This window comes from Ovis canadensis, chromosome 12 (genome assembly GCF_042477335.2).
Source record: "Ovis canadensis isolate MfBH-ARS-UI-01 breed Bighorn chromosome 12, ARS-UI_OviCan_v2, whole genome shotgun sequence".
Lineage (NCBI taxonomy): Eukaryota > Metazoa > Chordata > Mammalia > Artiodactyla > Bovidae > Ovis > Ovis canadensis.
This window is the reverse complement of record NC_091256.1, coordinates 49373161-49385601: the sequence shown is the minus strand read 5'-3', so window position 1 is coordinate 49385601 and position 12441 is coordinate 49373161. Positions and strand designations below refer to the sequence as shown.

The window sequence follows — 12441 nt, the reverse complement described above, 5'->3', positions numbered from 1 at the left end:
AATATGGGACTTTCCTGGTGATCCAGGGGTCAAGAATCTGCCTTCCAATGCAGAGGATGCAGGTTTGATCCCTGTTCGGGGAACTAGGATCCCACATGCTGCAGGGTTACTAAGCCGATGTGACACAAGAGAAGTTGAGCGCCACAGCAAAGACCCAGTGCAACCAAACTTTTTTTAAAAAAGGAAATAAAATTACAGTCCCTATGTGAAAGATCCTTGTGTGTTTACTTTGGTGACTGACGGTAACTCAGGCTAGGTTTGCTGAGTTAGCCAGAGTTGGCTCACAGAAAAAGGAGTTACGTTAGTTATACTGGGATCAGAGCTGTTTGAACTAGATAAAACATCTCAGTTGATGCCAAATCTTATTGAAAGATCAAATGCTTGTGGAGGGTTTTGGAAAGTGCTCTTAGGTTGCATAAAACAATCAAAAGTAATACATCCTGTGCAAAGAACTTTTTTTTAAAGAAGAAAATATGACAGCACATCTAGATTCTCAGTGATTTCTCAGGATATGGATGCTGTGGCACATTAGTGGCACATTATTGGGCCTTAACCAAGGCCAGTAACTCTATTTCACCTTAAATCTTTAGAAGTCTGACATGAGTCTCAGTTAAAACCCAACCACAATCTAGATCATTTTGAATTTAGCAATGATGCAATCAAATTCAAATATTGACTTAGCTCAACATTTGACCCAATATGGATCCAAGAAACTGCCAGGAATGGAGAGCTGGACAAGTTTACTTAGAATAATAGAATTATCTGTGAATGTTAGATTGTCTTAGATTCTCTCTGGATCAGGCTTTTTTGGATCACAAGTGGACAAATATGAGACTCTGTGGCTGAGTTTTCTATCAGATTAATACTTTCCCCACTTATATTACAGGAGAACAGAGCAAGAACTTTTGTTAGGTGAAGGGGCTGTGTTAGCAAACATAGCTGAATGTATATGGCTTCTGAATTAAAATAAGTTACCTTGGGAAGTTATATATTTATTCCAGCTGTAATACCTATTATATTTATGAAGACTTTTTGGAACACTTTCTTCTGGAATTGCCTCCAGAACTGATGACATGTTTTTTTTGACTAATTTCAATGAATTTAATTTTTGTGACGATTAACAACTACTCCAGGGTGTATGCAAATCTGCTATGGGGCAGAGAGAGAGATGATGAGGTTTAGAGGACTCCATTTCAAGTCTAACGTCATGAAATTTTAGTGCTCAAAGGCTCCTTAATAATAATTTATCCATGGATTTGAAATAACCAATTGGTGGTGGCTGGTAATATGGATATAGAGAAAGATGGCAAATACTGATAGAGTTCTGTTTGCTTGATTTGTGATATATGCTCTTGGGTAAGGTAGGTCAAACCTCAGTTTCTAGGAAAGAAAACAGAGGCTTAGAAAGGTTAAGTGGAAAACCCAAGATTATATAGTTTGTTTTTTAACGTCTGATGGGTAATGTGCTGGTGTCCTAACAAGGTTTAGGAGAGAGCACATGTCATGCTGGCTGGAAGAAGCACAAGCTGGAATCAAGATTGCCAGGAGAAATATCAATAACTTCAGATATGCAGATGACACCACCCTTACGGCAGAAAGTGAAGAGGAACTAAAAAGCCTCTTGATGAAAGTGAGAGAGGAGAGTGAAAAAGTTGGCTTAAAGCTCAACATTCAGAAAACTAAGGTCATGGCATCTGGTGCTATCACTTCATGGGAAATAGATGGGGAAACAGTGGAAACAGTGTCAGACTTTATTTTGGGGGGCTCCAAAATCACTGCAGATGGTGATTGCAGCCATAAAATTAAAAGATGCTTACTCCTTGGAAGGAAAGTTATGACCAACCTAGACAGCATATTCAAAAGCAGAAACATTACTTTGCCAACAAAGGTCTGTCTAGTCAAGGCTATGATTTTTCCAGTAGTCATGTATGGATGTGAGAGTTGGACTGTGAAGAAAGCTGAGTGCTTAAGAATGGATGCTTCTGAACTGTGGTGCTGGAGAAGACTCTTGAGGGTCCCTTGGACTGCAAGGAGATCCAACCAGTCCATCCTAAAGGAGACCAGTCCTGGGTGTTCACTGGAAGGACTGATGCTGAAGCTGAAACTCCAATACTTTGGCGACCTCATGAGAAGAGTTGACTCATTGGAAAAGACCCTGATGCTGGGAGGGATTGGGGGCAGGAGGAGAAGGGGATGACAGAGGATGAGATGGCTGGATGGGATGGACATGAGTTTGGGTAGACTCCGGGAGTTGGTGATGGGCAGGGAGGCCTGGTGTGCTGAGGTTCATGGGGTTGCAAAGAGTCGGACACGACTGAGCGACTGAACTGAACATGTCACGCAACAGTGTGAACACCCAATCATCCTGCTTATGAACTTCAAAAGGATCATAGCTTCTTAATTGTATAGCCTGGATTCTATACTTCCTGGGTCCCAAGCTCCTCTTATTTAAACTGAGCACATTGGCTCCATTGCTTTCAAGCTATACTTTATTCTAATCTGATCTGACTTGAGTAGCATCTTCAGGGCAGGTCCAGGACCATTTCAAGTACATGAATTTGTTGTAAAGTGAGTATTGCTGTCATTACAGGTCATATGTAGACTGCAATTCCTCCACTGGACCCCTATAAATCTCTTTTCTTTCCTTTCGTGCAGGCTATGTGTTGTCTTATCCACTTCTGTATTCTTAGCAATAAACACAGTGTACTCTCTATGTCATGACATTTTCTGGATTCTTGGAGTGATCCTGTACCAGGCACTCCTACCTGGGAGTTGGAGTAACTTGCCTACTCAGGGATTTTCTCTGTAGGCAAGAAATGGGTGAAGTGGAAAGAAATCATAGTTGAATGCATTTAAGCCGAGGCTGTTGAGTCTTTCTCAGGGATGCTGAAGAGTTTCCTCCACCAGGAAGAAGGCTGGACTGCTTTCCAATTCAATTATTATAGGCTATGACAGTTTTCAGGATATGTTTTATCTTAACATGGCCTGACTTCAGTAACTGCTGGGGGCAGACCAAGTATCACTGGAGGTAGATGAGTTAATTGTAAACTGAGTCTTGTGATCACTACAAGTGATATTTAGATGATTCAGAGAAAAATTTGCTAAAGTTTGAACCTTTTGAATCCTTTGTTACAGATTGAATAAACCACACCACTGGATTTCCTATTCCCTCTGAGTTGTAATCCAATTGAAATTTGACATAGGTGAACCATGGTTGCAAAAGCCAGATGAAGAAACTGAGGCCCAAAGATGTCTTAATTTGCCTCCCAAGACTTATGCCCCTGGTGACTATTAACCAGTGCCATAAACCTTTGATCTAGTTAACTGCCATGACCCATAGACATAAACAAACAAAAATCAAGTTATTTTTTCCTTTATTCACGGATTGACGCTTGTGACCTCTGCTCTCACCTTTGTCAATGCGCTACTGCTGAGGCTAGCAAGCTGTCTAGGCCTCCTATGTCTTAGAAGGCTTTCTGGTGCTGCCAGTTACTTAGAGATGGACACTGAACTTCAGTGAAGCATAAAACTGCTTCATAGTTATTCATTCTGCTCTTTGGTACTCATAACTTGTTTGAAACTGATGAAAACCAAAATCTGCCCAAATAGCGCTGGTCAGGGGAATAAACCCTCTTACCTCACTACTTTAACTATTTAATGGAGGAAATCAATAGGAATGTATTTCCAGAACAATCCAGTATCAGGGTGGCTCACATAAGACAAATTAAAGTCAGTTGTGGAAAGGGCTATACCTGGAAAGGAGTCCAGTGGTAAATACGGATTAGTAAGATACCCAGTGCAGACCATGACACCATCAAAGACGGCTGACTCTTGCTTCCCTTCGCACAGAGTGACTACCTCCCATTGGCCTGTGGCAGTAAAATCTGGGCGTTTTCTCACACTGCAGACTTTTGTCTGAAAAAAGAATCATAGAGAGGGTTAATACTTTTCAAGATTCCAGAAAGGGCTTGCTGGCTGACATGCCAATTATTTCAAATATTCTCGAGCACATACATATTTATTATACTATAAATATAATAAGCATAACCCTAGATATTGAACTGGGCTCTCAGGTGAATCACAATGTTCTGGATGGAAGGATTCTAAACTTAGAGTTGTAGAGGGGTATTGAAGAGAGGTGATAAGGTCCAAAAATTTTAAGTGATTTGCTCCAAGTCTCACAGTGAGTAATAGAACCAAGATTATAACCTAGGTATTTCTGTATTTTTGAAATTCTTTATCTTCCATGTCTAGTTCTCATAGAAACAACTCTTTTTTTTTAAACTTTAAACTTTTTATTTTGTATTGGAGTATAGCCAATTAAAAATGGTGTGGTAGTTTCAGGTGAACAGCAAAGGGACTCAAGAGACAATTCTTTTCAACAGTTCCTTTAATAGAGACATGGATAGTATATAATTGAAAATATAAATCTGGTCACAAGTAGCTTATGAAAGGCCTTATAGGCTATGGTACTGAGATTTGCCCTGACTGGGGGAACTGTGGAAAAGTGCTCGTTTTATGCATGAATTTCCGTGGAGTTGTCTGAATTTCAAATACAGCTGATTCTTGAACAACATGGGTTTGAACTGTGCAGGTCCACTTATATGTAGATTTTTAAAAAACAGTAAATATTACAGTAAACAGGATTCATAAGTGTTTGATTCCATGGATGTGGAACTGTGGATACAGAGACAGCACAGAAATGGAGGAAATGGGAGATTTCCATTGTGCAGAGTTGGCACCTCTAATCACCCATGTTGCCCCAGGGTCAACTGTAGTCTATTTTTGTTCTCTTCGAGTGCATGTATGTCCATGGGTATGAGGTTCTGATTCAGAAAATATATAAAAGAAATTTACAAGTCAAATTTAAAAGCATGAAAGAGACTTTGCTGCCTCATTTTCCTCTTCAGGTTTCAAAGAAGGCAGACTTCTCAAGTCCCACTTAATGGTTCACTGTCTGGTTTATCATACTTGAAGTGCTTGTTGGGGTCTACATTTGTATTAGCAATCATCTTTTTAAAACATAAATTTTCAGGTAATTAAAAAATCATTCAAGATAAAATTTATTTTTATCTTGAAAATACTGAATTTATCATTGAAAATTTGGAATGTATAGAGAGGAAGGAAAAACAAAACCTCTCACAGACAGCTGCTTGTGTGTACTTTCTTAAAACTTTGGTGAACATCCAGTTTTATATATATTTTTAAAAACAGGCTTGGAAAGCATGTAGCAAAGGAAATACTTCAGGTTCAGAAATTCTGATACATTAAAAATATTTTTGTGGATTATATCCATCAATTATGGTACTGTTTTATTTTTACTCTGTCTTATGGGAAATAAGGAAGTAGGATGAAATATTCTTTGGACAACTAGAGTACTTTTAATTTTCTCCAGTTTTATTGAGATATAATTGACATATAACACTGTAGAAGTTTAAAGTGTATAACCTAATGATTTGACATGTGTGCATATTGTAACATGATTACCACAATAAGTTTAGTTAACATTTATCACCCCACATAGTTACAATTTTTTTCTTCTGATAAGAACTTTTATGATCTATTCTCTTAGCAACTTTTAAATATACAGTATGGTATAATTACCAATACATCTCCAGAATTGATTTACACAATATAGAATGTATCTCCAGAACTAATTTGTCTTATAACTGGAAGTTTATACCTTTTGACCACCTTCCCTTACTCCCTAGCCTACTTCTGGCAGCCATCAGTATGTTCTCTATTTCTATGAGTTTGGATTTTTTTGTTTGTTTGTTTTGTTTGTTTGTTTTGACCATGCTTCGGGGGCATGAGGAATCTTTAGTTTCCCAACTGGGGATTGAACACATGCCCCCTGCATTGGGAGTTCAGAGTCTTAGCTGCTGGACTGCCAGGGAAGGTCCCTTTTTATTTTTTGGATTCTACATATAAATGAGATCATACAAATTTGTCTTTCTCTGTCTGAGTTATTTCATTTAGTATAATGCCCTCAGGGTTCATCCATGTGTTTGCAAGTGACAGAATTTTTTTTTTAACCATGGCTAATAATATTCCATCATCTGTCTATCTGTCTATCTATTAATCATCTATGACATTTCTTTATCCACTTATCCATCAATGGACACAAGTTATTTCTATAGTTTGGCCTTTGTAAATAATGCTGCAATGAATATGGAGGTACAGATAGTGATTTCATTTTGATCAGGAACACTTTAAAGGTTGTGAATGTGAATCTTATGTGGTACTTGTTTTGGCCAATCTTTCCACTCATGTTACTTTTTCTGTGTAATTCTCCATGAATTCCTAACCATCCCTACCTCTTATAGGGAGGGTAATGGGAGAAGAGAATCGCATGAATTTTCATGTGTTTCTTGCAGAGAAAGGAAAAACAGGAAGAAAGAAAGAGGATATATTTATTTGCTTCTGTCTTTCTACCTACCTCCTGTCTCTTCCCCTAAAATGGGAAAGGAGATGGGTATGGTCAATGAGAAGAACAATGTCAAAGATTTTTCTAATTCCAAAGATATCTAGAAAGGCTTTCCTTCAAACAGTGAGATTCTCTTGTGTATGAGCCAGTGCACACATCCATTTCTATAAACGGACAGTAAAAAGGGAGAGCCCTGGAGCTGGTAGGAAGTTCTCAATGTCCTTGTGTATAGGCATTTGGCCCAAACTGAGAATGCGGTTTGACATTTTTAAGGTCCATTTGGATACTTGGATGGAAGCATTGCAAACTGAAAAAATTCTACATGTGAATCCTTAAACCAAGTATTTACTTCTACCTCCAGATTTACTTAGGGTGATTGTAAGTAAAAGGGGAAAAGAATCCAACCAGGTGTTGTTGGTCTTGCCAGTTCATTCTCTCATTTATAGAACCCCAGGTAGAAAGAGATAACACAAAATAGGTAGGAAATACTTGCTGACTGCTAACTGATGTTTTGTGCCTTTCTTACCTTGAATTGAATGCATTCCAGGAGGTTGAACCGGTTTGCATACATTTTGAGATAATCCAGGAATAGAGAATTTGGCACATAGTTTGGATAATCTTCTGGGAATGGAAAGTCCGGGTAACAAGACATCTCCTTGCAGCTGTTGGAAACCACAGACTTGTAGAGGCTGGCTCTGCCTTCTTCAACATGTTCCTGTACAAGCAGTGCATGCGCGTGAGTGTGTATGCATGTGTGCATATTGCGTGCACACACATGAAATGAATACTAATTTTTAGACATTTGAAACTTTGACTAAGATTAAGGTGACCCAGACAGTTTATGCATGCAACCTTCTACTTTCTAATGGGATTTGGTAACCTGCACTTAACTTGAAAAATGATGAATATCATGATCAGAATTACAATTTCATCATTATGTGCTAACAAACACAGGATAAACTTACCTGTCTAGATTTACACAGTATCACTGCAAAATAAAGGAGAATATGGAAATACACCAGACTCAGGAAGTAGTTTCTAGATGATGAATGGTTGCTAGGTATGTTGATTTCATGAGGTATTGTCAAAAGGATTATGGAGAAAGGGCATTCAGATTATGAAGGATTTTGTATCTAAAATTAAGAAATTTGAATTTTGTAGAAATCGATGGAAGTGATTCATATTAAATTTTGAAAAGATAATTCTGGTTTTATAAAAGATAAAGGGATCTGGAAAGGAAGGGAATGAGGCTAGTTAAGAACTTGAAATACAAATCCACACAATTGCCAATGAGAACCTGAGCAAAAGCAATGACAGTTGAAAGTGAAAGAGATGGGATTTGTTAGGTAGCAGAAAGGTAGAATGCATAGGATTGTGAAACTGATTAGATTTAAGGTTTGGGAGAAGAAGCAGGTCAAGGGTTTCCAGACTGGACAACTGCAAGCATGGCAAAATGCTAAAGAATTTCCCATCCCAGTCTGAACTTAAATAACTAGCAAATAACAACAGTGGGCAGTTTTAGTTACTCATTTAGGTGTATACATTGTCTCTGTTTTTTTTGGATGTATTATAAAGGATTGTTCTAATTTCAGTGGGAAAGTTCTTAGCATTTTAATATTATTTGCCATCTTGGATATGTATAGTTCCTTTTTCCTGTGGAAAAAAAATCATTTTTATAATCAAGTAGAAATGTGAACATAAACCTCACATATGGAGAGGACATACTTTGTTCCCTCAAAAGGTATGAATCTAGAGCTGTATGAAATGGGACATGTGTTGTGATAACAGAAAATAAAATTATAACATATCTTTGTAGTTTGAATTAATGATACAGATCCCATCAACTAATGAGTTCACCTTATCTTGCTTATCTGTGGCTCCATATCTGACAGTCTTATTTATCCAGAACACCTCTAGAAAACTAAAATCTAAATGGCTTCCGAGAAAGATGACTGTTTAAATCCTGACCTTTTATTCTGTAGGAAGATCTAAAGCAGTGCTGTTCAAAGAGCCAGACTGGTATGAACTCTTTGCTACCAGTTTATGACAATTTAGGTACAGAAATTGAGGGTAAGCATCTTAAAACTTTTATAGCAATAATTTGACATTGTTCAGTATTCACGCATGTGGACCCCTTAGTGATGAACGGGATCCATCTTGTCTTTGTCTAAGTCATGTGATGAGTTGTGTGGGATTTGAACTGTGTAGTAGTCATGTGAGTAGGACTCCATTACAGTGTGTGACATTTCAAGGTTTGAAAACTGTTACCCAAAAGTGCATAAAAGCTATAAGCTATTTTCTTTGACTGGAAGATGATATTTGATTATAACTTTACAGAATAAATGGTCAGAACTGACTACTACTGATAAAGGACTGAAGATAAGTTTTAAAAATACAGTGCCACTTGCTTCACTTTGGATAGCAGTTAAGAAAATGAATATCCTGAGCTTGCTGAGGTTGCTTTGAATTTTCTTCTTCCATTTCATTCTTTTTTTAAAATTTTTTTATTTTACTTTATTTTATTTTACAATACTGTATTGGTTTTGCCATACATCAACATGAATCCGCCACGGGTGTACATGAGTTCCCAATCCTGAACCCCCTTCCCACCTCCCTCCCCATACCATCTCTCTGGGTCATCCCAGTACACCAGCCCCAAGCATCCTGTATCCTGCATCGAACCTAGACTGGCGATTCGTTTCTTACATGATATTATATGTGTTTCAATGCCATTCTCCCAAATCATCCCACCCTCTCCCTCTCCCACAGAGTCCAAGAGACACAGAGGTATAGAACAGACTTTTGGACATTCCATTCTTATATTCTGTGAGCCTCATTTCTCTATGTGTGCTGTTAAACAAAACTTAGAAATGGTTTAGATATATGTTAGGTCTTGGGAGGAGTGTTGTCGCCCATCCAATCCAGATTAGATAAAATGACAAACAAGAAGCAAGCTTAATTACCACATTATAAGCCTTAAGTATTAATATGTACAATGCATAGAGAAAGTGTGGCTATAGGTGTTTAATGGAGAACTGGTATTTCACATATAATGTTTTGTTCGGCAAAAAATCACAAGTATAATAGTGATTCTCTACAGTAATTGTCTTGTACATACTTTCAAAGAAATTTGAATTTATGTTTTGTTTCATTTTCACCTTATTATAGCTCTTTTTATTGTATTTCACAAATATAAGTGTCTATACTTCCTTGGAAATTAAAACAAACAAATCTGATTCTTTTCCACAGCTTGAGAATCATAGCTCTCTAGATGAGCGCTTCTAAATCTTATTCAGAATTGCTTGGGGAATCTTATTAATGTGTAGATGTGGACTTAGTAGGTCTGGGTGAGCCTGAGATTCTGTATGTCTAACAAGTTCAGATGCAGATGCTACTGGTCATGGACCATGCTTTGAGTAACAAGACTTTCGAGCAGTCCTACCTGATGAGAGTGGGATGTAGGCCACACATGCACTTTAAAAATTTCCTATAGCCACATTAAAAAAGGTAAAGAGGATACTTAATAGTTCTAAAACTTTATAATTTCAATATGTAATCAATCAAAATTATTAACGAAGTATGAACTTTTTTCTCATATTAAGTCTTTTAGGTCTAGTGTATATTTTACAAATCTGAATCCAAATGCTAAATTTTCACTGGAAAAAGTGGATTTGCATACCCAAATTGTTAACAAATGTTTAAAGATTCACCAATAACTGAATTGAGTATTGGCTTTAAAATTAAAATTAATCAAAATTAAATGAAATAAAAAATTCAGTTCCTTAGTCAAATCGACTACATTCCACAGTTACATGTGGCTGGTGGCTACCTTACTGGACAGCACAGCTTTAGACCATCCTTAAACTTGAAGCCAGGTATTAGAATTAAATTTAGTGTTGGTTTGATGTAGTTAAACATGATCAAGTTTCTTCTGGATTATAGGAATGAAGAGAATGTGAATAGCTCTAAAGAGCTGTAATATTGAGAAGTGAGAGCAGATAGCAAGGGAAACAATTAGAGTGTAAGGATAAAAACATCAGTTATAAACATTTTGGGATCAGTCAGTGTGTGACCAAAGCTCATTCACTTTTCTCTGGCATCTGAGAGCATCATATCGTAAATAATACTTTGTTAATACTGCCGATTTCTAGTTAGCAGTAATAAAGGGCTAAATTTGGAATATACACTGTTAAAGAAGGGTAGAGATGTGTATAATGTCTTGTTGTAAAGATTTTCATAAAAATAGTTCAAGAAACTTTAAAGCATTTAGTAATGGCATGTTTAAAAATCAAAGAGCAGTGGCGACTCACTGAAATTGGATAAGTCATGAAACCATGGAGACCTTAAAACAATTGAACCCACAGACAAAAATAGAAAATAAAGAGACCAAAACCAACTTTGTTTTGCAAAATTTTGGAAGATAATTGTAAAAGCAGGAAGAAGAAAACTTTACAGGAAACACTGAAGCCTATTGTGAAAGAATGTATCACAGATGTCAGCCTATAGGGTGGAATCCAACATACTCTGTCTCTTTCCTCCTCTGCTTGTTTCTCTTGGTAAAAACACAAGGTCTGGTGTGTTTAAGGTATATACAGAGAGTACAGGTCCATGGCACTTCTGAATGAGGTCTGCAAGTCCTAAGCCTCCCCTCCAGGTTTTGCCTCGGTGAAAAAAATGTCCCAGTGATTCCCAGGCCCCGCTGGGACCCCTGGCTGTGGGCACTCTTGGCATTCTCTCCATGTTAGTCTGCCAGTTGTCATGGTATGCTGTGCGTGGACGCATGTTTTTCCTGAGAGTTGATGAGGGCACTTAGGGAAAACATTTTTGTCTTGAAGGGGCAACTGAATGCGAGATGTGTGTATGTGGAAGTCGCTCAGTCATGTCAAATTCTTTGTGACCCTGTGGACTGTAGCCTGCCAGGCTTCTCTGTCCATGGAATTCTCTAGGCCAGAATACTGGAGTGGGTAGCTTTTCCAGTGGGTCCCCTTTTCCAGGGGATCTTCCCAACCCAGGGGTTGAACTCAGGTCTCCCACATTGCGGGTGTATTATTTGCTGTCTGAGCCACCAGGGAAGCCCGAATGAGAGGAGGGAAAAGGGGAAATAATAAGGGCAAGAATGGAGGAGTTTTTGGCTTCTTGGTCCACTTGGTGCTGCAATACAATAGTAAGGACATTATATTCAGTAGAACACTTCACGGGATTTCATGAACAGTCCAGGATTTGCATGCCCTTATTCCTGAGCTATGGCACAGACTCTGGAAATGAATGGAGTATAGTTCTTGACAGCACAGGTCCTGGAGTCAGACAGCCTGGGTTCATATTTAAGCAGAACATTTTTAGCTGGGTGACCTTGGGAATTTTCTTAAGTTCTCTGTGTCTCAGTTTTCTCCTCTCGAAATAGGAATAACAATAGTATATATAACCCTAGGATAAAATGAAATGATAGCTCTAATTCCAAAGAGTCAGAGACGACTGTGCGACTGAACTGAACTGAACTGAACTGAATGCATTTAGAACAGTGCCTGATAAGCTCTCAAAAAATATTACCTGTTTTGTATTATTTTTCTATAATTATCATGGAGATTTACTTTCTCAAGTTCTGTGTCCTCCAGAGAAGATTGTTGGCAATGGGAAGAAAGCTTTGTCAGGTCAGAGGTCTCTCCTTTCTCATTTGAAAAATGGATATAAAATGATAATTAAAGTGACTACTATATAGACACATTAGAGACTTTCTCTCAATGCTGAGTGTGGGGAACCCTGAGCTAGGTTGTTCATAGCTCTTGTCCTCAAGAACAACTGTTTCCTTCTTTTCCTCTCCTTTGAACAGTCAGAGCCCATTTTACTTTGTCACTTCTTTTCCCTATAGTCAGACTGCCTATATATAGTCTGTCCACAATCTGTAGATCTGTCTTCAGATCTACAGCACAAGCGGGCTGTGGAAACCTCAGAGAAGGCTTGAGGAACCCCATGAGAGGGTAGGGGCCTATCAGGTGGATCTATTCCAAGATGATATG

At 38.0% G+C, this 12441-nt stretch overlaps 1 protein-coding gene and 1 non-coding gene across 3 annotated transcripts in view; both read right to left on the bottom strand.

The window, feature by feature from the left end:
• The window catches only part of FMO1 (flavin containing dimethylaniline monoxygenase 1), a 39099-nt gene that overhangs the window by 9469 nt on the left and 17189 nt on the right, over positions 1-12441 (bottom strand). Inside the window, exons 3-4 of one of the 2 annotated variants that reach the window (XM_069544696.1) lie at positions 6954-7142; positions 3753-3915 (exon numbers count right to left, since the gene is read on the bottom strand). In XM_069544696.1, coding sequence (XP_069400797.1) covers positions 3753-3915; positions 6954-7142 — 352 coding nt within the window. Of the gene's footprint in view, positions 1-3752; positions 3916-6953; positions 7215-12441 lie in introns of both variants that reach the window. The other variant, XM_069544697.1, reaches the window with a different exon arrangement.
• Positions 2285-2388, bottom strand: LOC138416712 (small nucleolar RNA U13). Its single transcript, XR_011247831.1, has one exon. It is a non-coding gene; the product is annotated as a small nucleolar RNA U13 (small nucleolar RNA).